The sequence below is a fragment of the Diabrotica virgifera genome, chromosome 4, assembly GCF_917563875.1.
Source record: "Diabrotica virgifera virgifera chromosome 4, PGI_DIABVI_V3a".
NCBI lineage: Eukaryota > Metazoa > Arthropoda > Insecta > Coleoptera > Chrysomelidae > Diabrotica > Diabrotica virgifera.
Window position 1 is genome coordinate 24,634,248 of NC_065446.1, and position 26,481 is coordinate 24,660,728.

General features: G+C 31.7%; 1 protein-coding gene across 1 annotated transcript in view; it reads left to right on the forward strand.

The window, feature by feature from the left end:
- LOC114338200 (cysteine sulfinic acid decarboxylase-like) overlaps positions 1–26,481 on the forward strand; it is a 120,217-nt gene that overhangs the window by 50,449 nt on the left and 43,287 nt on the right. The window contains exon 6 of the mRNA XM_028288786.2: positions 2,747–2,962. Coding sequence (XP_028144587.2) covers positions 2,747–2,962 — 216 coding nt within the window. The remainder of the gene's footprint in view (positions 1–2,746; positions 2,963–26,481) is intronic.

Sequence of the window (26,481 nt, forward strand, 5' to 3'; positions counted from 1 at the left end):
GCAGTACTTAATAACTTTTTTATATTTGAATAGATTTACATGGAATTTTGTTTGAGTACCTAACTTAACAGGCGTCACATAACAAGTTATATTAATACACAATAAAGTGAAAATTAATTGGAAAAAAGTTACTTGTTCTACTGTTGCCCTAAAAGATAATTTGTTTTTTAACGATATCTTTAAATTTTTGTTATAAAAACTTATATTTCTTTAACGTTTTTTTTTTAAATTTTACACCTTCCAATAAAAAAAAACAAAACTATCTTCTTGTTCAAACATTTTCAGTATACATAAATTATAACATGAACATACTTTTTTTCCAAAAATTTAAGAAGTTGATAATAAAGCTAATAATCAAAATAAAATGAAAAAATAATCAAAATCAGTTTTGGTAATAGCTGATGCTGAAAATTGTGAAAGTACAAGCATATTGCTTTTTCTTAAATCAGTGCGAAATTTCTAAAGGGGAATTTATCATGTATTGACACTATCTGTAAATAATTAATAATTTTAACTTGCCTTTTTCCTGTGCTTGATAAATTCCAGATAGCAAATCAAAATCAGTATCATTTTTCTTCGCTAAAGACACTGAGTACTGGCTTCTTTTAGATACAGTTTAAATTGGCTGAGTTATTAATTTTTAGTCTTAACATACACCTTTTAACATGAATGTAATAGTACTACAACTATTATTGTTTAAGATTACTGAAGATAATATTGTGACTGCAAGCCGGATAATATAGACAAAGACAGAATATTCGCAATTCAGCAATAACTACATGGCAACAGCAGGATAATGTGCGTAAGATTACTTAGCAGTGGCGGCTCGTCAGAGGAGGCAAGGGAGGCTCAGCCTCCCCATAAATTTTTTACACACTCTATACTGTTTTGTTTATCATGAATCGCGAAAACAACAATTACTCTCACTATTATACAACGTGTAAATTCCATATTATCACTAATTATCCATACGTACGGAGCATTAGCAAATTAGCATTAGAACGCATGATCGCGTCTCAGTTTTATTACATATTATTGTAGGCAGGACCCTGGGTTATCCCGAGATGCACGAACGGAGCCGAGAAGCTCAGCATTCTCCGCTGCTAATGCTCCGTGCAGCGCAGCAGGCGTTTACGGAGACCCGGTCTCCTAACAGTGGCATCTACGGCGCCATCACACGCTGCCCGGAGATATACCAAGGGAGGCAGAATAGCTTCTCAGATCCGTTGGGTGGTTGGGTGCGTCTCGGGACAACGAATTTTAGGGTCCTGACTAAAAATAATGAAAAATCTAAAAGTGCGAATTTTGTTATGAAATTTGGTATGTGGGGTTATAATAATATTTGGAACAACTTGCTCAAATAACTTTTTCCGATATCTCTAACTCAAAGCAAAATATCGGTAATTTATCGTGTTTTTGAATTCGCAGTAGGCCGCGTTTAGAATTAAAAAAATTCAGTTGAGTATCTTAAAAAATTTGAAGCTTCATTATGTATGGACTGCAAAACTTCAAATCTGTATTTATTTTGATATGCATAGGTATCTATTTACAAATAGATGGAATTGTTAACAAATAAACGACACAAACTTTGGTATTAAACTTTTACTATTAGACTAACTATTTTTAAAATGATAATATCAAGAAATTATGAATTAGGATGATATTATGAAATGTAAATAAAAAATGGTCAAAAGATGGGGCCTTAAATTACATTTTTTGGCGCATTTTTTTGCTAGTGCAAAGGACATCGCACACATCTTATGGGAAAATATAATGTCACTCAAATTCAATAAAATTTATACGAATAGATTCGTTTTAAATTAACTCTCAATTCTTATCAATGCGCCAACTCTTAATTATGATTAATTACGGCGCAAATTGCAATTAAAGTTTATCGAAATCACATTTTTGGAGTCTATAAACGTGTCAGTTATAATCACTATTGCTCTGGGTGCTATTTAAAACAGCTTAAACCCCGCTGGGCCTAAGCGGATTAGTGAAACTATTATAATAAGATGCTTAAGAGCTCGAGAAGATTTATGAACTAACTATAATTTGGGTATTTTAAAATATTTTTTCTCTCTCTAACTTATGTACTTACCCATTTGATTTCAGATTGATTTATATCAATTTCTGCTCTTATTATTGAAAATTAAGAGTTGCCGCAATGATAAGAATTGATCGTTAAATTGAAACGAATATATTCATATAAATTTTATTGAATTTGAGTGACATTATATTTTCCATAAGATGTGTGCGATGTCCTTTGTCTAGATATTTTACAGTTAGGTATAGCCTCCCCTATTGTAAAAATCACGAGCCGCCACTGTTACTTAGTGTTGCATTCAAATTAATTTGTGACCAAAATTGGTACACTACAAAATATAACTCTATGATATGTATGTTGTCTTAGTGTTGCATTATAGAATTTGAGTTAAATGGAATTAAGCTACACAAGGATATGTAAAATTATAAAAAAAGTATTTCATTTTTTAGTTATCTTAGTGTTACACTCGACAGAAGTGTTTATTTCGAATCACAAAAGTCATTTTTTACATATCCTACTGTTGCTTTGAGGCGACGAGTACACTAGACAATTATGACCAATAATTGAGTATTTCCTAAGTTTAATAAAACAATAAAACAGTTGAAATAAATCCTTATGGATTAATATTGGTTTTAGTAAAAAAATTCTTAATAATTTTTTTAAATAAAAAAAACTCAATTCTACTATATTTTATTTCAGGTGGTTAATCCCCATAAACTTCTAGCTGTTCCGCAGCAATGTTCTTTGCTGCTTGTACGAGATACCGATATTTTATATAAATGTTTTTCAAGAGGAGCTGAGTATCTATTTCAGAAGGACAAGCATTATGACAGAAGTTTTGACTTAGGTGACAAATATCTGCAGTGTGGAAGGAAATGCGATGTTTTCAAGTTTTGGTTTATGTGGAAAGCAAAAGTAAGTTTCACCATTATCATTAACACCTATTCCATCCATTATCGGATGTAAGCCTCCCGTAGGTGTGTCCATTCATATCTGTTTGCTGTTTTTAGCATCCATTGACATTGCCCAAATAATATAAAAAGTATCGAAAACCTCCTCTTTTCACCCTCCGTAACTCTGGAACCGTTGTTTTTTATAATATCGTTCCGTTTTTTATGTATAGGACGTTTTTTGTTTTAAATTTTATGTAGAACATTTTTGTATAGAACATTATTTACGCTAAAGCATAGTTTCAGAAATATTGACGAAAAACGTAAAAAACTACGAATTTACCGATTTCTCCCCCCTCTCACCCCCAAACCTGACGCTCAAAATGGTTGTGACTTTTTTCTGAACAAAATGTGGACCATATAGAACAATTTGGTGTTGGAAAGGAACTTTTACTTTGGATGTCTGAGGCCTTTTTTGGACCAATTATACTATACTACCTCCGTCACTTTGGAACCGTTCATTTTAGAAAGATTATGTATTGGGCCTTTTTTATTTCAAATTTAATGTAGAACATTTTTATATAGAAGGTTGTTCATGCTAAACCGCGTAGTTTTATAAATATTGAAGAAAAACGTAAAAAACTAGGAATTTACCGATTTCTCCCCCCCAAACCCAACGCTTAAAATGGTGTGAATTTTTTCTGAACATTATGTGGACCATATAGAACAATTTGGTGTTGGAGGATAACTTTCACTTTGGATGTCTGGGTTATGCCATTATTTGGATCAATTGTATCATACTATATCTCTTGCCACGGAGCATCTTTTTCTGAAAAATGGTATGGCCAGATATGGACTACACGGTTTGTGTGGAAGCAATTCAATGCAAAATTCGTGCATTTTTGCCATCGTTTTCCTCGACTTGTGACACGGTGCATTGTCTTGATAAAACAACAATTTTATTCATCAAAAAATGAGGCTTTTTGTTTGCGATTTTGCTCTTTAAGTGCTCCAATAAACCAATACAGTAGTCGCTGTTGATTGTTTCTCCATGTTTTAAATACTGAATGAAAATAGTTACTTGCGAGTCCCAAAATACAAAGGCCATAACCTTGCTGGCGGTTTGTTGCGTCTTTGGTCGCTTTGGACGGATTTCTCCGGGTGCCATCGACTCAGATGACTACCGATTTAATTCCGGAGTGAAGTTATGGGACGACGGTTCATCCATTATAATACACTGATGCAAAAACTCCGACTTATTCCGATTAAACATGTCCATATGTCCAAACAACGCCGAGATTTATCAATTCGTGGTGGTTTTTGCTCTGGTGGCACCCATTTGCAAAACAGCTTCCTTATACCTAAATGTTATTGTCTTCTTCTTCTTCAGCCTGCTTGCATCCCCTCCAGGACAAACGCCTCCCCATGAGCTATCCACTATTTTCTGTTGTGTGCTAATTGGTGCCAGTTTCTTCCCTCTTTGGCTTTGATGTCATCTATAGCCATCGTATTATATTATTATATTCTCGGCCACCTGTCGTTTTTTTTTTCGTGCCACGTATCCTACCCAGTTCCATTTCATTTGCGCAATTCTTCCAATTACATCTTCCACCTTCGTCATGATTCGAACGTCCTCGTTTCGTATATATGTTCTCTCAAAGATACTCCCAACATAGCTCGTTCGATGTCCCTCTGTGTTGTTGTTAATCTATTGGCTGACAACTCTGCAAGTGTCACGGTCTCCATTCCTTAAGTCATAACTAGAGAATTAACATATCGGAGAAAATGGAAAAATTGGGGAAAAAACAGGTTTTTCCGTTTTTTTCCAGACAATTGTAGTCCAAGTAATGAAGCTTAAAATGGGACAAAACCTCGCAATTTTTACAGAATGGATCGATTTGCTTAAAAATTTGAGAATAAGTAGTGGATAGTCCAAGGATCAAAATCTATATGAGGCCGAAAGGCGCTTTAACCATGGGGGTGGTTGCCACCCCATATCGGGGGGTGGAAAGTTTTTATTTTATTTTTGACCGCCAAAGTTGTTAAAAACATTCATTCTAAGCAAAAAACGTTCTATACATTTTTTTGATAAAATTAATAGTTTTCGATTTATTCGCTATCGAAAGTCTTAGTTTTATAGCGAAAAAATCAATGTTTTTAATCAGTTTTCTGCTAATAACCCAAAAAGTTTTCGTTTTATCAAAAGAACTTTGCTTAACAAAAATTTACCTCTAAAAAAATAAACAAAACGGTTTTTTTTTATTTTCGTTAAGACCAATAGTAATCGAGCTATACTTTATTATATCTAACAATAAAACACTGAAAACGTTTGTTTTCTATACTTCCACAAAATTTATTATAACTAAGTGACTACAGCTGTTTCGGCGGAGTGCCTTTCTCAAGTGATATAGTTTACAATGTGTTTGCCATTTTTAAGTCTTCAACTGAAGAGGTTGAGGAGTGGGGAGCTGTTTGTCTCGAGTTGGTCATTCAGAATTATATCTGTATTTTTCAATTTATTAATTTCCATTGATTCTAAAAGTGATAGCTTAAGGCCTTTATTTTGAATATGTAGAATTTGAAACTCTTCATTGAAAGAATGATTATGATCTAGAAGGTGAAGTGCGTATGTAGAAGTGTCTGTTTTTCTATTGTTGAAAGCCCTTTTGTGTTCTGCTATCCGTTTGTCAAAAGTTCTGCCAGTTTGACCGATGTACGTTTTCGGAGAGTCACCACAAGTTAGTTTGTACACACCACTCTGTAGTTGCTTTCTCTTTCGGCTTTTATTGTTCTTAATATATTTGCTTAAGTTGTTGTTAGTTCTGAAAGCTGGTGTTATTCCTTTCTTTTTTATGTATCTGGCTATCTTTGTTGTTATCTTGCCAGTATATGTGAGAGAGCAGAAGGTACTGGGTTCTTTCTGTGGTGGTGGATACACTAATTTCAGGGCTTTCTTATGGAGTTTTTGGTTTAAAATTTTGTTAACTGTTTGTTCGTTATAGCCGTTGTTTACTGCTATTTGTTTAATGATGTTTAGTTCTATCTCGAAGTTATTTTTTGTCATGGGAATTTCTGTCAGTCTATGTATCATGCTATGGTAGGCTGCTAATTTGTGTTGTGTAGGATGGGATGATGAATTGTGTATAGTTGTGTCAGTATGGGTAGGTTTATGATATACGGAGAACTCATGTTTGTTGTGTAGTCTGGAAATCGTTACATCTAGAAAGTTTATGGAGTTATTCTGTTCTGTTTCTATTGTAAACTCAATATTATTATGAAGTGAATTAATATATGATAGAAATTGGTCAAGTTGTCTGTTAGTTCCTGTAAAGCATACTAGTATATCATCCACGTATCTCCACCAATATAAGAACTGTTTAAATACGGGATGTTTAGAAATTGTTGTTTCAAGTTGGTTCATAAATATATCTGATAGCAATGGGCTTAGAGGATTACCCATAATAAGTCCTGCACTGTTGTTTGTGTATATTTGATTATTGAATTCAAAATAGTCTTGATTTATGCAAATTTCAAGAAGGTGTAAAATTTCAGATGCAATGATCGGATTTGTACTATTATGGTCTAAAAGATTTTTAACTAAAACAAAAGTTTCTGTAGGAGGAACACTAGGAAAAAGATTTTTTACGTCAAATGAAATTAGTCTGGAGTTGTTGGGCAATTGAAAATGTTGTATTTTATTAACTAGTTCTAGTGTATTTTTTACGGTGAATTTAGGTGAAAATTTAGTGTATTCTGTAATAATATCTGACAGTTTTTTTGAAAGTTTATATGACGGAGCTGTATAAAAAGAAACTACAGGTCTTATTGGATGGTCAGGTTTGTGTAGTTTAATAAAAGAGTATAATTTAGGAGGTTGTGGGTTCATAATATTAAGGTATTTCTGTTCTGTTGGATTTAGTATTGATTTTGAATTTTCAATGGCTAGTTTAATTTGTTTTCGGTATTTTTCTGTGGGGTCTTTGTTTAGTTTTATACTGTTTTGGTTAGTTAAAAATTCTATTTTTTTGTTATTATAGTCTCGTTTGTCGATAGCAATAGTAGTGTTACCTTTGTCTGCTTTTGTAAATATTATGTCATGTTGTATTGATTTATTTTTAATTGAAACGGCTATTTGGTTTTCTTTGAAACAGGAATTATTAGTTTCACTACATGCATCAGTAATAGATTTTGAAATGATGCTTTTTTCTATGTTTTTGGCAGTTTTGTTTAACGCTACTTCACATTCTACACCTAAATATTCTAAATTTTTTTGATTATTATGTTGAGGCAAGTTTTGTTTGAATCCTTTCTCTAAAAGTTCTATTTCACTATTATTGAATTTAGTATCTGTTAAGTTTATAAATCTATTGAAAAAACTATGATTTGAAAAATTTGTTGTATGAGTATTGAGTTTTTTACTATTGCAAATTAGATTATTTAGTTTTTTACATTGTGTATTAAATTTTTTGTCTATTATATTATCTACTTCAGTTCTTACTTTAGAATCTAGGATATCAAATTCTATATTATCTAATCTATAATTTAATTCTGAATGACATACCTTAAGATAAACAGCTATAATATCTCGTTTTCTGTACTGGGTGCTCCTATCCCGTTTCAGCCATCTGGTTTGACCCTGGTGGATACCTGCTATGGCAGCGGCACTGCGGTTGTTGGTTTTTAATTTTATGTATTTCGGGAACACGTTGTTTTTCACGCACATGTTTAGAAACCAGATATTTTGTGTTGTTACTCTACGCTTTAAAAGCAGTCTTGAAAACAATATGGTCAATAGCCCTGTATTGGCTTCCTGTAAATAATTTATGGATTCGACCGTTACTTGATGGAAGTTCATTTTATTTAACAATAAAACACTGAAAACGTTTGTTTTCTATACTTCCACAAAATTTATTATAACTAAGTGACTACAGCTGTTTCGGCGGAGTGCCTTTCTCAAGTGATATAGTTTACAATGTGTTTAATAAACTGAAAAATACAGATGTAATTCTGAATGACCAACTCGAGACAAACAGCTCCCCACTCCTCAACCTCTTCAGTTGAAGACTTAAAAATGACAAACACATTGTAAACTATATCACTTGAGAAAGGCACTCCGCCGAAACAGCTGTAGTCACTTAGTTATAATAAATTTTGTGGAAGTATAGAAAACAAACGTTTTCAGTGTTTTATTGTTAGATAAAATGAACTTCCATCAAGTAACGGTCGAATCCATAAATTACTTTATTATATGTTAGCTCTTCTTCGTCAAATGCTAAATATTGCATTTTCAAAGTCAAAAGACGAGAAAACTATGCATTTTTCGAGGATAACTTGTTTAAACTAATTTAAAGCATTTAGAAATATCTATCTCCTGAAATAAAAAACGTAATCTCTAGCTCAAAAATTAAGTGACTTATAATAAAAATAATGTCAGTCCCTATTTTTTTCAGCGAAAAAGTGATTGGAAACTTCACCCTACTCACCACCCTAATTAAAATTAGCCATTGGCCTTATTTGGTCTTCTTTATTGATGTATTATTAATAGGTTCTAGAGGTTTGACCGGCTTATAATAATTAATTTAAAAAAAAAATGTAGTTAAAAGCGAATAACGAATTTTTGTAGTTTGGCAAAAAATGCCTTTTTCTTCATAATAGAAAGATTATCATCAGAGATACGAAAAAATATTTCAACATAAAATTATAGATTATTTAATTTCCAAGAAAACCGTGTAAAAATTTTTTTATACGGTAAAAATTGAGGGAGCTATTGACAATTAAAACTTATAATAACATGCAAAAACCACCTTTACCAACCCTTTCAAAGTCACCTCTTTTTGCGACTAATGATTTTAAAAGGATTTATTATTAATATCCTTATATACCTTATAAAAACCTACAAAATTCTTTTTTAAAAAACTTCCTAGGATAAAAAATAAAAAAGCTACGGTTAAAAAATCAATATATTTTTTTGAAAAAAAAAAAAGGAGAATTCCAATTGGAAGCATAATAATGTAAGTTAGCGATATTTTTAGTCATTGGCCTTATCTATTCTTCTTTATTTATGCACTATTAATAGATTCCAGAAGTTTGACTGGCTTAGAATGATTAGTTTTAAAAAACTGGAGTTAAAAACGAATAACGAATTTTTGTAGTTTTGTAAAAAACGCCATTTTCTTCAGAATAGAAAGATTAGCATCAGAGATACGAAAAAATGTTTAAATATGAAATTGTAGGTTATTTAATTCTTGGGAATTTGGTTTAAAAAACTTTTTTCTACGACAAAAATTGAGTGAATCGTAGATGAGTATATTATCGGAAAACATTGAATTTTGCGATATAAAACTAACACTTTCGATAGCGAATAAATCGAAAACTATTAATTCTATCAAACAAATGTATAGAACATTTTTTGCTTAAAATAAATTATTTTTATGAACTTTTGCGGTCAAAATATAATAAAAAATTTCCACTCCCTAGATGGGGTTGCAACCACCCCCATGGTAAAAGCGCCTTTTAGCATCATATAGATTTTGGTCCTTGGACCATCCACTACTTATTTTCAAATTTTCAAGCAAATCGATCCATTCTGTAAAAATTGCGAGGTGAAAAGCTTCAGTTCCTGGACTATTGGAAAAATTGGAATAAATGGGAAAATTTTAAAATATTTTTTTATTGAGACTTAAGTGTCCTTAAACTAAGAGACTTTAATTGTAAGTTTCAAAACCGAAACTTCAAAAGTAGAAAGCACATTATTTAACCAAATTGCTCAGTGGTATATTTTTATCTGAGTCTGAATCTGAATCTTCTGACCAATCATCTGATTCAGACTCGATCTCCGCTTCACCATCCTGAACGCATATCACAAACAACATGATTTTGGTCACTCTCTTTTAAAAGTGGATCTGGTAAGTATCGTAAATAAATACCTGTTTTTCGTGTATAACCAAATTTAAATGAATAGCAACAACTTATAAATTTTATCCTGTGATAACATATATTTTTTGCTTGTATATATGAGGCCGTGTAAAGACCAGTTTGTTGCTGAAGAGGCGGAATATGGAGTTCCATTTAAAATTCGGGAGGCAATTGGCATAAGTGGCTGCGATGTACATAAACCTTGCTACCATATAATGGGATGAGCATTATTCGCACTATCCCATAAAGAATTTCGACTAAAAAATCTCCAGTTTTTGTTCTAAATTGGGCTAGATTTGCCACCACCTTCCCTACATCTAGGTTTAGGCCCTCTTTTCACCTCCGAATAAATAGTTATCGGGAAGTTTATCCGGCAGAGATTACACGTAAATCTGTCAAATAAACTTCCCGATAACTAGTTATTCGGAGGTGAAAAGACCGGGCCTTAGTGAACAAGCCATTTCAGAAATGAAGTCTGTGGCTTCCATTAGTTGGTATTCATTCAATTATTCTTTTTTAAAGCGAGCATCAAGAGGCTGCAAAGTGAATCAGCTTAAAACAAAATTCGTAGCGTTTTTCAACATACATATTTTAGCAAGCTTTCGCTAAGAGAACTAGTCTGGTTAACTTGTTGGAGAATATTTTTTAATATTGTGTCTTTTACATACCTCCATAAAGACAAAAGGCACTTCTGATAATATAGATCTATCGAATTCTACTAAATTTATCGATTTTGTTACGGGATGCAGAATTTGTTTAGTACCTATATTGTAACAAATGTCAGATTTTCCGTATTTTTCCATTTTTTCCTGTTTTTTTAAGGGAAAAACAGGTTTTTTCCTGCACCCAATTTTTCCGGAAATTTTAAATCTCTAGTCATAATTGGTAGAATACAACTTTTGAATACCCTATTCTTTAGAATTATGGGTATCTTTTTGCTTTCAACACATCACTGAGTCTTTATATTACTGATGTTTATATTATTGAATAAAGAATTGAATTAACTTTCAAATGAGCTATCACACGACCCCTGTTCTCATTTAAACAAATCATCGATGACGTCATCACGCCCAGATAAGTGACGTCACTAGTATGATATACATGCCAAAAAGTCGTAATTAAAAAATAAAAATTGACCTTTCAGGCTTTTCGGGATTTTTTTTTTCAAAATCGTCCGTTCTTGAGAGAATGAATTTATTCCAACCTTTACGTGCTCACTGTAAATTAATTTTTAAGAATATTAATTACCTACATGTATATATGTATTTTATTTCAATTTATGCATATTCATTCATTAAGAATTACAATCCCTAGGGATCATAGTTAACGCCATGGCGTTTAAAATCCTATTTTTGGGTGAGAGAGGTGGATTACTCCTCTGTCATTTTATAACTTGCTGTGTGTCTTTGCTGTTCTCGTGACTCTTTTCCATTTCTTCCTGTCCTTTCCAGTCTTTCACATTCACTGTTTTTATGTCTTCTTCTACATCATCCAGCCATCTTTTTCTGGGTTCTTCATCCGGCCATCAATTTATGCATATAATATACCTAAAAGCACCTAAATTATTTAATCTTGAAGTTTGAACTCTTGGCCAAACCGCATCCATAGAAAAAGTACAGTGTACAAAACATGATAAAATGACAGATTTCTCCCTCGTTTGATTTGCAGCCCTCGCGTCGTGCCTCGGCTCATGCCAACAAATTTCTGCGCTCGTGAGAAATAATATGTCTTTTTGTCACTTGTTGTACAATATACTATTGATCGTGTCTCTCAATTTCTGACATATACAGCATGTCTACTTAAGTTGGAAACATATGCGAAACTTTTTTATTATTAATTTTACGAAAAAAACTTATTCTTTATAAAAAGTTCTGCATGCTCTAAAACCTATGATTCAATCATTAGATATAAAATTTTATCAATATTATACGAGGTATGTCAAAAAATATGAATTTAGTTCAAGGGTAGAGTAACTTTATTTCTCTGAATATCGAAAATTCTTATTATGGAAAGTTGTTTGGAATTAAAAACTAAGATCAAATATGCAATTACATGCTTATAATTGAAAAAAAAAATATTTTACAAATTTTTCTCAAATTTATGAATACTCAACATCGATTTTTTTATTTATTACAAATGATACTTAACTCTTTTATTTTCATTTTACGAAAAAAGTTATTCTTCATAAAAAGCTCTGCATGGTTTAAAAACCAAGATACAACTACGATATATCAAAATTTTTTAATTTTATACGAGGTGTCAAAAAATATGAATTTTGCTTATGAGTATTGTATGTACTTTTATATTTCACAATATTTCAAATAGAAGGATGCATATTGTGACAAATAAAGGTACTTTACTCCTGAGTGAAATTCATATTTTTTGACATACCTCGTATAAAATTAATAAAATGTGATATTTGATGATTGCATCTTAGGGCTTATAACATAGAGAGATTTTTAAAAGAATACCTTTTTTCGTAAAAGTAATAATAAAAGAGTTATCTTATGTGTAATAAATAAAAACGAAGTTAAGTATCCATAAATTTGAGAAGTTTGGAAATTTTTTCAATTAGAAGCATATAAAGGTATATTTGATCTTAGTTTTTAATTCCAAACAACTTTTCATAATAAGAATTTTCGATATTCAGAGAAATAAATGTACTTTACCTTTGAACGAATTTCATATTTTTTGACATACCTCGTATAATGTTGATAAAATTTGATATTTAATGATTGAATCTTAGGTTTTAGAGCATGCAGAACTTTTTATGAAGAATAACTTTTTTTCGTAAAATTAATAATAAAAAAGTTTCCTGTATGTTTCCAACTTAAGTAGACACGCTGTATATTATGATAGTATTGCTTTTCATCGGCCTTGCATCTTCGTACCTTATATTTACTTTTTCAACGCTATCAGAATGTTTGTGGTTAGTAGTTCGTCATAAATTATGTGAGAAAATTCTCTTAACAATTACATAATTTTTGTCCAAATTATATAAATAATTAAAATAGTATAAATAAAACTACCTAGATAAAATTGTTGAGCTTAATTCAAAATTTGCACTGTTAAGTGGATCTATATGTTTTAAATTAAATATTTTCCTTCTTTGTACGTCCTTGAATTTTCATCATTACTTCAAACACTAAGAAGGACAGCAGACTCAGGGCAGCTTAAATATTCAATTGAATCCTCGTAATTCTATTAGAATCTGGTCGTATAATTCGATCTCATTTGAATTTCACGTATGAGCCGAAGTTGAGAAATACGGACGACTGCTTGAACGAACCAGAGGGATTTGCAGAAGCTTTTTTTAAAGGATAATCGTTTAATTGGACTTTACTTAAATACCGAAACTGATTTAATTTTAAAGAATATCCCAGGATTAGGAAAATATTTACATAAAATTTGAGTTCTTGAGGGATGGAGAGGAAAAATAAATTTTAGGCTTTTCTCCAAAACCGATATTATTTATGCACATCAATTTAACCCTTTTCTTGATCCCTTTGTGTGTATTAGATTGGCTAAATTGGATTATAGTCTGGGCAGATTATCGAAAACGGCCATTTTTGGAAAAGTTTCTTATATATACACCGTTACTAGGCGTCAGCGCCCTTCTATAGGGATCTATGGAGGAGTATCACCAAGCCGCAAGCCCTTATCCCTTGCCATACCGCTCCTCCATAGGCCAATCAGGCGCCAGTTTTTCCAGACCAAGTCGTAGATCCTACTGAATTTTATAGTACCGACGTTGGCCTTTTATTAATTTCATGACCTGATTCCTCAAGTTCTTTGTTTATAACAATCTTATCGACATCCGGATCAACTGTTACCCAAAAAAGTCGTATTCTACGGGTCGAAAAATACATAAAGATCTTGGGTAAGTCCATCTAAATAAAGGAGCCCGTAGCAGCCCCTCCTGGCCACAGGACTAATTTGTTTATAAGCCAAAAAATTGATTATAACTTTAAAACATTGCTGAGGCTGCTTAAACAATCCGATTTCAATTATGTAAAGTGCACTAGATAGGTGGAATGCTTCTTTATAGGTAAAAAAATTCTTTGTATATTCTAGTTTTTGTTGTGCAAGATTTTAAAAAATTTAAATTTTTTAAAAAAAGTTTAGATTGCAAAATTATTATTCAAAATCTAGTAAGTCAATTTTAATGAAATTTGGTGTACGGTTTTAGCAAATTACAAAAATTTTCTAAGCGAATTAGGAAGGTTCCAAGTGTAACCAAGTGATAGAAAATCATTGAATAAAAACAGGCTTGTTATGTCCCCTTATTTTACATTTATTTCTATTTTGCAGCAAGGGTGATAAATTAAGACATTTTCAACTAATCGCATCTGATAGAGAATTTAATTATCTTTGTTTTATTCCTATACGACTGTGTTCCCAAATGAATCGTTTTAAAGTTATAAGCAAAAAACCGTAGAAAAAAAAAGAAATTTTTTGAAATTTTTAAATATTTTATTTTTTTTATTAATGTTCCGGGCATATTTGAGAAGGAGCATAAATCAATTATTATTAACGAAGTTATCACATAGCATTATCCGCAAAAATCTGAATGCCACCTCTCACATCCACCTAAAAACAGATCCTTACTTGTCTATTATTGAAATTATGAATTATTATCGTTATTATATAGGAAGGAATTATAAGGAAATATATTTATCTCACAATAAAACACTGAAAAACGTTTGTTTTCTATACTTCCACCAAATTTATTACAACTATGTTATTACTACAGCTGTTTCGGCAAAGTGCCTTTCTCAAGTGATATATTTTACAATGTGTTTGCCTTTTTAAGTCTTTAACTGAAGAGGTTGAGGAGTGGGGAGCTGTTTGTCTCGAGTTGGTCATTCAGAATTATATCTGTATTATTCAATTTATTAATTTCCATTGATTCTAAAAGTGATAGCTTAGGCCGATGCCACATTATGCGTTTTGACCGGATGCGGTGAAAACGCATCCGTTTCCAACGCAACCGGACCGACCTGTCACACTATGCGTTTAGTCTGGTGCAGTTTGTAAGCGCGTACCGATGATTCAAAACGCATCCGTTTCCAACGCAACCGGACGATCTGTCACACTATGCGTTTTCACCGGATGCGGCGGAAACGCATCCGGTCAAAACGCATAATGTGGCATCGGCCTTTATTTTGAATATGTAGAATTTGAAACTCTTCATTGAAAGAATGATTATGATCTAGAAGGTGAAGTGCGTATGTAGAAGTATCTGTTTTTCTATTGTTGAAAGCCCTTCTGTGTTCTGCTATCCGTTTGTTAAAAGTTCTGCCAGTTTGACCGATGTAAGTTTTCGGACAGTCACCACAATTTAGTTTGTACACACCACTCTGTAGTTGGTTTCTCTTTCGGCTTTTATTGTTTTTAATATGTTTGCTTAAGTTGTTGTTAGTTCTGAAAGCTGGTGTTATTCCTTTCTTTTTTATGTATCTGGTTATTTTTGTTGTTATTTTGCCAGTATATGTGAGAGAGCAGAAGGTACTGGGTTCTTTCTGTGGTGGTGGATACACTAATTTCAAGGCTTTCTTATGGAGTTTTTGGTTTAAAATGTTGTTAACTGTTTGTTAGTTATAGCCATTGTTTACTGCTATTTGTCTAATGATATTTAGTTTTGTCTCGAAGTTATTTTTTGTAGGATTTTCTGTCAGTCTATGTATCATACTCAAACTGGCAGAACTTTTGACAAACGGATAGCAGAACACAAAAGGGCTTTCAACAATAGAAAAACAGACAATTCTACATACGCACTTCACCTTCTAGATCATAATCATTCTTTCAACGAAGAGTTTCAAATTCTACATATTCAAAATAAAGGCCTTAAGCTATCACTTTTAGAATCAATGAAAATTAATAAATTGAAAAATACAGATATAATTCTGAATGACCAACTCGAGACAAACAGCTCCCCACTCCTCAACCTCTTCAGTTAAAGACTTAAAAAGGCAAACACATTGTAAAATATATCACTTGAGAAAGGCACTTTGCCGAAACAGCTGTAGTAATAACATAGTTGTAATAAATTTTGTGGAAGTATAGAAAACAAACTTTTTTCAGTGTTTTATTGTGAGATAAAATGAACTTCCATCAAGTAACGGTCGAATCCATCAATTATTGAAATATATTTAAATATAACTGTAACAGGTACCTGTGTTTACACTTACTGTAACAGGATTTAATGCATGATTCCTAGTAATATTTTAAAAAGATTATTTTATATTTGCCTACACAGCAAAATACTTAATTATTTACCAAAGAGTCTGATTTTTTATTTCCTGGTCAATCTGTTCAAATAGTGATAAGACCGTGGTCTTTGACAAACAAAATCGGATGAAAAGTCTAAATAGTCCCAGTAATTCTAATTTTCTTCTGTGATGAAACCGAGGTAGACGTTATGAACTAATAAACTATAAACAAAGATTCCGAACTTGATATTGCATTGCATTAATCATGTAATCATTTTTTAAATTTGGTTATGAAATTGTCTTTTATTTATTTTTCTGTCAAATTGATCATTATTTCTCGAATTGCACATGCGCACGTAGAGTTACTGCTGCCAACAGAAAAAAAAAAGTGGTTAGCTAACCGAGATTTTCTTAACTTGATTTAAAGCACTGAAAAACGCTATGAGGGTTAAAATACTGGTTAAAATTTAAACTAGGTTAGCTAACCAAAATTTTAACCGCTCACTGAAAAACCGGGCCTAAGTAAGTCTTTAATGTGACCATTTTTTAAATAAATTACTTGATTATAAAGCAATTTAAAATATTTTGAGCATTTTGTCGGAATTAGGAAAATTTGAATTTTGTTACTAGTTGGGTATAAATAGTCGGCGCGGGAATCGGTGGGAAAATTTACACCGAACATAACAAAATTCAGTTTGGCAACATTGTGTAAATGTTGATATTAACATATCCCTTCTAAGATAAACAGAACTGTAATTTATACCAGACAAATTAGTACCTATATTTTTTTGCCAACAAAAATGAGGTGTTTTAACCAAAAACACGTTTAAAATATGATGTGCAAAATAATTTTGAATTGGGTTCTTCTAATGAACTTGCTATTTTGTCATTAAAGTAGAGAAACATTAGAGTTCTGCTGCATAGTCACTATTGCCCAGTTATCGCCTAATTATTTTAACTGTACTAATATCCGTCAACTAATTCAGAATGATTAATGGGTTGTTAAAACATTTTATCTTTAGCGGCTTCTGGAATGTCTTATACATATTGTGGTAGAATGGTTTTTTGGAAAAATTCAGAAAATAAATTTATATCAGGTACCACAAAATCATAGATTTTCTTCATCATGTATACGACAAAAAATTGTAAAGAGTCTACTTTAGTTAATATACAGTGCTTTTTCGGGGAAGTTGAAATCGTTAATGTGGTTTTCGTTAATGGGTTTTTTGAAAGGATTTACAGACAATGGTTTGAAAATATTGGAAAGTGCATGTATTTCATTTTGTGAACATCAATGGGATTTTTGTAAATAATTCGTAGAAGTTTTAACCGATAAAAAAAATTTATTTAGTTTAGAATGTAAGGCCTTTTGTTTAGTTTTTTGAAAAAACGATAGTAATTTGATGTCTCTTAGAATTTTAACAATATGGAAAGTTGGATACCAATTAAGTTGGTTTCTTAGGAAAGGAGAATATGAATGTTTTGAGCAGAGAAAGATCGATGGAAGGGATGAAAAGGTGGAGTCGGAATTTCAGAGAGAAAAGATAGACAGTGTGTGATGAATATCGGGAGAGGGCAGTCCAGTTTTTGAAAAGTAAGAAATCAGTGTAAAGTGGTGAAATCGGCGTTTGCGAGCAGAATCAAGTTGAAACGAAGTTGTTGACCGGTTGAGAAATAAAATTTTTCTGTGTCCGAGGAAGATTCCTTTGTTCTTTCTAGAACGAGTACCTGATTGGTATCTATTTGCACAAGATATCGAGCAAGCAGGAAACTGAGTGGAGAATTCGAGCGAGTCTTGGTTTTGTTTATTTTTGAAGCAGTTTGGACGAGAGGGACGTTTTCGCAACATCAAAGGAGTACGTGTGGGAGAATCAAGGACAACTCAATCTGGGAAAAGAAGGAGTGAAGAAACAAAAAGGTTAGTGAAATCATTTGTCGAAACGGAGAGAGCTTTTTATATCCACACCATATATGCTCATTTTTTTGTATTGAACAGTTCTATAACTCTGTTAGTCATTCCAACTTTAAGTAATCAATTCAAAAGGAGAAAATTAAATTTTATAAATTTAGTATGAATAAATAATAATTTATTTAAATAATTTTTTTGTTAAAACAAGGAGATATCAGAATTAAAGCTTGATTTATTAAGTAAGAAATTGTTGCAACAAATTTAGATTTTAGTATTGTTTTTCAAATCTTATTTATACAGTATATTGAATAAATAAATGATAGATTACATTTATATGATATTGAATGTGTTTAATTTCCCTGTCTTATCTTGGAAGGAGTAAGCACCTAGAGATACTAGAAGCCACGAATTAAAGGTATTGCATCGAATACAAAATTAGCCCTGAGAATAAAGTTTATTAAAAAATTTAATTTGATTTTTTTTACATAGTCAGAAATTAAATTAATTGAGTAATTAATTAAATTAAGAATTTGCTAATCAATCTAATAAAAGAGATAAAGTAGCGCATAACAATATATACCGAATCGCATTGATGAAATTCCCACCGATTTGCGTTTCGACTATACCGTATTTATTTTCGTGTTTTGTGCAAGACTTAACTTGCCTTTGCTTACTAGTCTGTTGTCTGTAACACTATTTTAATTAATATTTACAAAATGTTTACACTTTTAGAATGATGTGTTTACAAACTAATGTTACTGATTACTTCGTTAAAGTTAATTCAGTGAAATAGATACGAAAACACATTATCATGTTTATAACAGCCATAATTCCAATTTTCTTAAAAGAGGGGTATTTACAAACGAAATTAAGCCATTTCTTCTCACCGGCTTGAAACGGTTGACAAGGATCATTGAGTAGGAGGTTAAAATTCCGAAATCCCGGGGTAAAGACAGCGAATGCGGCCCTAATGCTTGGGCGTGCATCACCATTACGTCTTACATTATTATCTAATTTTCTTTCTCAAGTAGGAGTATTATCTCTTCTTACGTAACCACGCTCACCGGTTGAAATAGGGGTACTCTTTTTTTAAGAAATAGTGTCGAACAAATTGGAAAGCTTTCGGTGTGGTCTTAACCTTTTACTAGCTTTTATCGAAAATCACTTTTCAATTATGAAAATGCAACTAACAAAAAGTAGAGAAATATATTACATAGATATACAGTGTATTAGAAGATAAGTATGACAAACCGGCGTTATTGAAATGCCTCCCACTTTTTCAGGTAAATATTTTCATACATAAAATGCCTCCCAGGTACAATCGAAATGCCTCCGTTTCGTTAATCATTTAGGCTGATATTTTGTCTATTTAATATCTGTATAATGACAGAATGTTGCCAAATCATAATTTAATTAGGTAGTATCTATTTATTTTGATTTTTCTAATTCTTATTGCAGTGTACCTACATAAAATTTGTTTCACATAAATATTTCACAGTACGACATACACATTTCTTTTTAGAAAAGAAAGTTGTTACCCGACAATCTAGTATCCAGCTTTTCTGGGTAATTCCAATTTCGATTCTAATCTCTTCTTAACAATTCCATGAATAGGTACTTTTACTCTTTTACCTTAATCTTTTTAAATGTTGGCCAAAGATACAGTAAAACGGTGGACATGTACTAAAAAAACCTGCAAAGCATTTTTGTGAAAACACAGGGATGTGAAAATACGATAATTGAATCAATATTAGATCATAACCACGAGAAGTTGTCTGCCGAAGTTTACAATAGAAAAGCCGTAAGCAATTCAATAAAAAGAGCAGCCGTGGAAGATCTCAGCGAAAAACCAATGAAGCTCATCTGTAAAGAACTTAAGAAGACAAATATAGAGACATTTACTATCAATGATATCAATAGGGTGAGACAAAATTTATATTATGCTAGAACCACAAATTCTTTAATTAAACTTCCCAAAAATATATCTGAATTTCATAAATCTCTTGATTCATCTTCTATTATTACAAATAGAAATGAAAATTTTATAATTAAAAATGACAAAGATAATCATATTGTTATATTAACATGTTTTTCAAATCTTCGTTTTCTTTCGACTGTTTCCAATTGATATGTTGACGGAACTTTTGAATACTGTCGTCGTTTTTTCACTCAATTGTTTAGTATACATTGCTTGAAAAATGGACATTATATTTCTCTTGTCTTTTGTTTACTTCAAGATAAAAAGTCATCTTCATATTATCTCGTTTTTAAATATATCATAGAAGAATGTTTTAAAATTAATTGTCCTGTATCCCCTAAAGTAATAACTTCAGACTTTGAAATTTCCATTCATAATGGTATTCGTATGGGATATCCTGATCTTCATGGATGTCGTTTTCATTTGGGTCAGGCATGGTATAGAAAGTTTCAAGCACTGGGATTAGCTCCAGAATACCAGAAAGAAGGTGTTGACTCAACCGAAATTACGCATTTTCTTATTTATATTTTTGGTCTTTCATTCTTACATCCTAAAGATGGTAGCGATTTTTTTATATAGATTTGGCAGAAATTAAACCAGTCGATGAAAGAGTCACCCAGTTTTGTGATTATCTTGTTGATAATTACATATCTGAAAATTCGACATTTCCTCCCCATCTTTGGGCTGAGCACTCTTCATCCTTACAAAGAACCACAAACCCATGCGAAAGTTTTCATTCCAAGTATAATTCTTCTTTCTACTGCCCTCATCCTAACATTAATAATTTTATTGATGTAATTTTACAATTTCAAATAATTACCTACATTAAAATGAATTCTGTTTCGACTCCAAAAAAAAAAAATGTCGCGGAAAGTACAGCAAAAATAAATTTTCTAAATGAAAAAATTTTAGAATTAAGAGATGTAAAATAAATAGATTAGAATTTGACAAAGTAGTATCATATAAATTTAGGAAAAATATTTTGTAATTTTATATTTCTATACACATTTTGTATTATTTTCCAAATAAGTTTTTTTGTTATGTTATTTTTAATAAATCTATAAAATTCTTAATATGTTTTTGTATTTTTTGTTGAATTATTTATTATAAAAAATAATGGTTATAATAAAATACATATATTATAATGGTTATAAACTAGTTATATATGTATAAGTTAGTTAAAATTTATAAATACCGCCTATTGTCAATAATGTTTAATACATAAAGGTTGAAAATAAAATAAATTAAATAACAAAATACCAATTTTGACAAAAATTTACAAAGGGACGAAAATGCGGCAACGTCTCACCTTCACATAAAGATTAGAACCATGTAATTTATTTAAACCTTGGGAGGCAATTCGTATGTGACCATTTTAGCGACAGGTAAGAAATCCTATTTCGGGAGGCATTTCATATGCGGCCGATAAGACCGTGGTCTTTGACAAACAAAATCGGAAGAAAAGTCTAAATAGTCCCAGTAATTCTAATTCTCTTCTGTGATGAAACCGAGGTAGACGTTATGAACTAAACAAAGATTCCGAACTTGATATTGCATTGCATTAATCATTTTTTTAATTTGGTTATGAAATTGTCTTTTATTTATTTTTCTGTCAAATTGATCATTATTTCTCGAATTGCACATGCGCACGTAGAGTTACCGCTGCCAACAGAAGAAAAAAAGTGGTTAGCTAACCGAGATTTTCTTAACTTGATTTAAAGCACTGAAAAACGCTATGAGGGTTAAAATACTGGTTAAAATTTAAACTAGGTTAGCTAACCAAAATTTTAACCGCTCACTGAAAAACCGGGCCCAAGTAAGTCTTTAATGTGACCATTTTTTAAATAAATTACTTGATTATAAAGCAATTTAAAATATTTTGAGCATTTTGTTGGAATTAGGAAAATTTGAATTTTGTTACTAGTTAAATATAAATAGTCGGCGCGGAATCGGTGGGAAAATTTACACCGAACATAACAAAATTCAGTTTGGCAACATTGTGTAAATGTTGATATTAACATATCCCTTCTAAGATAAACAGAACTGTAATTTATACCAGACAAATTAGTACCTATATTTTTTTGCCAACAAAAATGAGGTGTTTTAACCAAAAAAACGTTTAAAATATGACGTGCAAAATAATTTTGAATTGGGTTCTTCTAATGAACTTGCTTTTTTGTCATTAAAGTAGAGAAACATTAAATTTCTGCTGCATAGTCACTATTGCCCAGTTATCGCCTAATTATTTTAACTATACTAATATCCGTCAACTAATTCAGAATGATTAATGGGTTGTTAAAACATTTTATCTTTAGCGGCTTCTGGAATGTCTTATACATATATATCGAATCTAATTGATAAAATTTGAGTGTTTTGTGCAAGACTTAACTTGCCTTTGCTTACTAGTCTGTTGTCTGTAACACTATTTTAATTAATATTTACAAAATGTTTACACTATTAGAATTATGTGTTTACAAACTAATGTTACTGATTACTTCGTTAAAGTTAATTCAGTGAAATAGATACGAAAACACATTATCATGTTTATAACAGCCATGATTCCAATTTTCTTAAAAGAGGGGTATTTACAAACGAAATTAAGCCATTTCTTCTCACCGGCTTGAAACGGTTGACAAGGATCATTGAGTGGGAGGTTAAAATTCCGAAATCCCGGGGTAAAGACAGCGAATGCGGCCCTAATGCTTGGGCGTGCATCACCATTACGTCTTACATTATTATCTAATTTTCTTTCTCAAGTAGGAGTATTATCTCTTCTTACGTAACCACGCTCACCGGTTGAAATAGGGGTACTCTTTTTTTAAGAAATAGTGTCGAACAAATTGGAAAGCTTTCGGTGCGGTCTTAACCTTTTACTAGCTTTTATCGAAAATCACTTTTCAATTATGAAAATGCAACTAACAACAAGTAGAGAAATATATTACATACATATACAGTGTATTAGAAGATAAGTAAAGTATGACAAACTTTAAGGAGTAATAATTCTACATGAAAAAATAATGATAATTTGCTCCCTTGACATAAATGTATGTCCACAAATGCTTCGTTTCCGAGATACGGGGTGTTGAAATTTTTATTTCAAACTGCCAACTTATGTATTGCTCTAAGACCCGTTGAGTTCTGAAGATGAAATTTTGTGGGTTTTAAGAGATAGTTATTGCGCATTTTTTGACATATATATTTTGTATTTATCATTGGCGTGCCTACGGGTAATGGTCTGAATTTTTTAAAGAAAAAAATAGTACGCCACCGAAATATTTCTAATTAAAAATCATTTTTAAATTTCGGGTTTAATTTGTGATAAAAAAACATCTCGTGTCTTAAAGGGGTGATACACACGCGAGTAAGTATGCGAACTTATGGCTCGACGACCTTTTTCGCGCGTGTATCACAGCAAGTACGCGTACTTTAAGTTCGCCAAGTAAGTACGCCGTCGATCCAACAAGTTTGAAATCTTACTCGTAACCCGTACGTGTATCACTGCCACGAGCCGCGAGCCTCGAGCCATCATGTTATTGCGTTTAAAGTTACACTTATATTTTCACTAATTAAGCAAATTGCCTAAAAATAATTCAATCGTTTATTGTTGAAAGGAGACAAGTTACATTTTATAAGTTTTGAGAAAACCGTAAACCACTATTTTTTTAGGGCAGTCAATGAGGGTATTTGGCTCCGAATTCCATCTTACTACATCGATTTACTTGATATTCTCACAGTAAGTAGGGAGTAACTCAAGAAACAAAGTCTACCCTATGCCGATGTGTGCTTTTATCTTGGGGGTGGTTCCCACCCCTTCTCGGGGGTGAAAAATGTTTTCGTTAAAATAGCCACGGAAGCGGCTAGAGTAATTTTAAGTAATTTTTAATAAACTAATTTTAAGCAAAAGCTGTTCTATAATTATTTTTTTAAAACTCGATACTTTTTGAGTTATTCGTGGTTGAAAGTTTGCCATTTTCATTGAAAAATGACACCTTTTGCGATTACCTTAAAAACTATGCATCTAACAAAAAAAACTATATAAAATATTTCTGTAGGTTATAAAAAAACAAAGAGATTCGTTCCTTCATAAATCTTCTAGTTAAAATACAAAGAGGGACATGGTAGGTAAGAAGAGTTTGTTTTTTTGCTACATGCTCAAATCGGTGTACTCAACTTGAAATAACAGAGAAACTGTCGATTTTAGGTGTATAATGATACTAATAACTTTTGTAGTGCTCGAAAAGACCTTTAAAATGAGCAATACTAAATGTCAATTACATTCAAACTAAGCGAGATATTCTGCAAAATTTTATGACTAATGTATTTTAAGAAGAAATGAAAAGTATATTATTTAACCCCTCATTTATCACATTTTAAATACATCGTTTTCCTCCTACAATACTTTTTATTATAGTGTTATTTCTATGTTGAAAAAGTTGGAGTAGATTAAAATGAATGGTTTTTGAAAAAAATAAGATCAAATTATAGAGCGCATTTTTAAATTTTCACTAGTAATACCACTAGAGGTCAAATTATTTCCGGAAATTTTTTTGAGATCATGAATATTTTGAAAATTTCCCGAGTCGCAGACGACGGAAATTTTCTAAAAATATTCATGATCAAAAAAAAATTTCCGGATATTAATTTGACTTCGCGTGGTATTCGGTAAGAAAATTCCACACCAAATTTGCATTTGAAAATCCAAAGCTGCATGAACAGATTAATAGCGCGCCATAGCTTTGTCAGCAATTATTTAGGCTTTCAAATTCGTAATTTCTACTCATTGTAGTTGCATGGGAATACCATTTCAAGATAGAAAATAGTATATTCTTCAATTTTACATAAGTTTTGAGTAACTACAAGTGATAGAAAATGAATCAAAACTAAATTATGTAAACAAATAAAAACCAGTCTGTCAAATATGTTCTGTTATTGTAAACGTCAAAAAATTTCCACTATAATTCGCTGTTGGGTACCCCACGAGCAAAAAATTTCCGATAAAATACCTCCGTTGCCATGGTGATCTGTCAAAATAACGTATTTTGATTGGTTCAAAATTACAGGTGTGGAATTTTCTTAAAAATCTACTTTTTCCTCCATGTATTTCGAAAGAGATAAGAGATACGAAAAAAAGATACCACACAAAAATGTAGGACTTTTTCACATAAAAATTTCCTTTTTATTTTTCATTACTGTATCTTTTATCATTTTCAAGTTACACGGAGAACGTGGAAGATTTTAACGAAAATTTAAAAATGTGCTCTATAATTTGATCTTTTTTTTTTCAAAAACCATTCATTTTAAACCCGTCCAATTTTTTGAACATAAAAATAACACTATAATAAAAGGGATTGTTAAAGGAAAGCGATGCATTTACATCTTGGTGGATGGGGGTTAAAATTATTTCTCATTTTTTCTTAAAATACATTAGTTATCAATTTTTTTTTATTAGAGAAAGAAGTCGCATCCACCAAAAGGTTATTAGCGACGGAACAAAATATAAATAACAAAAGTAAACAACTACAGATTGTACAAAATGTTTATGGATCTTAGATAATTAACTATATTGTCATAGGAACAGTTTTGACCTAGAGCCTCTGGTAGAGCGTTTGGAATATTGTTGCGCTGTCTTTCTTGGTCATATTTACTACAAGTTGTTAAAAAGTGTTCAATCGAACGTTACACTGATCACATATAGGTAGTTTTTTCTTTGTTGAAAGGTAAGAGTGTGTTAACCTAGTATGTACTAGACGTAAACGCGCAACCACAATTCGTTCTCGTCTATTCCGCGACGGTGGAATCCACTGAGACACATTATTTTTGATTTTATTCAGCTTAGAATTATTTTGAGACCACTCATTTCGCCACAAACACGACACTTTATTTTTAAAATAAGCTTTTAAGTCACTGGAAACACACTTGCCTATCGGTTCCGAAAAATCACTTAAAATTGCCTCTCGTGCAGTCCTGTCAGCTTCTTTATTTCCTGTTAATCCGACGTGTGAGGAACCCATAAAAATTGGACGCTTCTTCCATGTTCATGAGCTTGGGACAGCTGGTATTTTAGCAACTTTTCAAAAGGATGTTTCGGAAAAATGTGTTTTAGTTTAGAGAGCTAAGAGAATCTGTTATGATCAGGGCTTTTGTGAGTGTAAGCTCGTTAAGAAGTTTCGTAGCACGGTATATGGCGTAGAGTTCAGCTGAATATGTGCTACATTCTGGGGTTAAACGGAGAAGAAGATTGTTTTCTGAAGAAACGATTGCTATTGCTACACCACCGCTTGCACGCCTTGCATCTGTACGGTCTTTGCGGAAGCAAGTGAAATATTTTGAATTGTAAAACTGATTGATCTTTGAGTTTGTCTCCTGTAGACAAATAATATCTGGAGAATATTCAGATAAAAGAAGCTGTAGCATAGGGAGACGATGGAAAAACGCATCAATGTTCCACTGAGGTATCGAGTTGAATATTGTTAACAGATTCGGAGTTAGATGATACTGAGCAATTGTCTACAGAAAAGTCACTGTCTAAG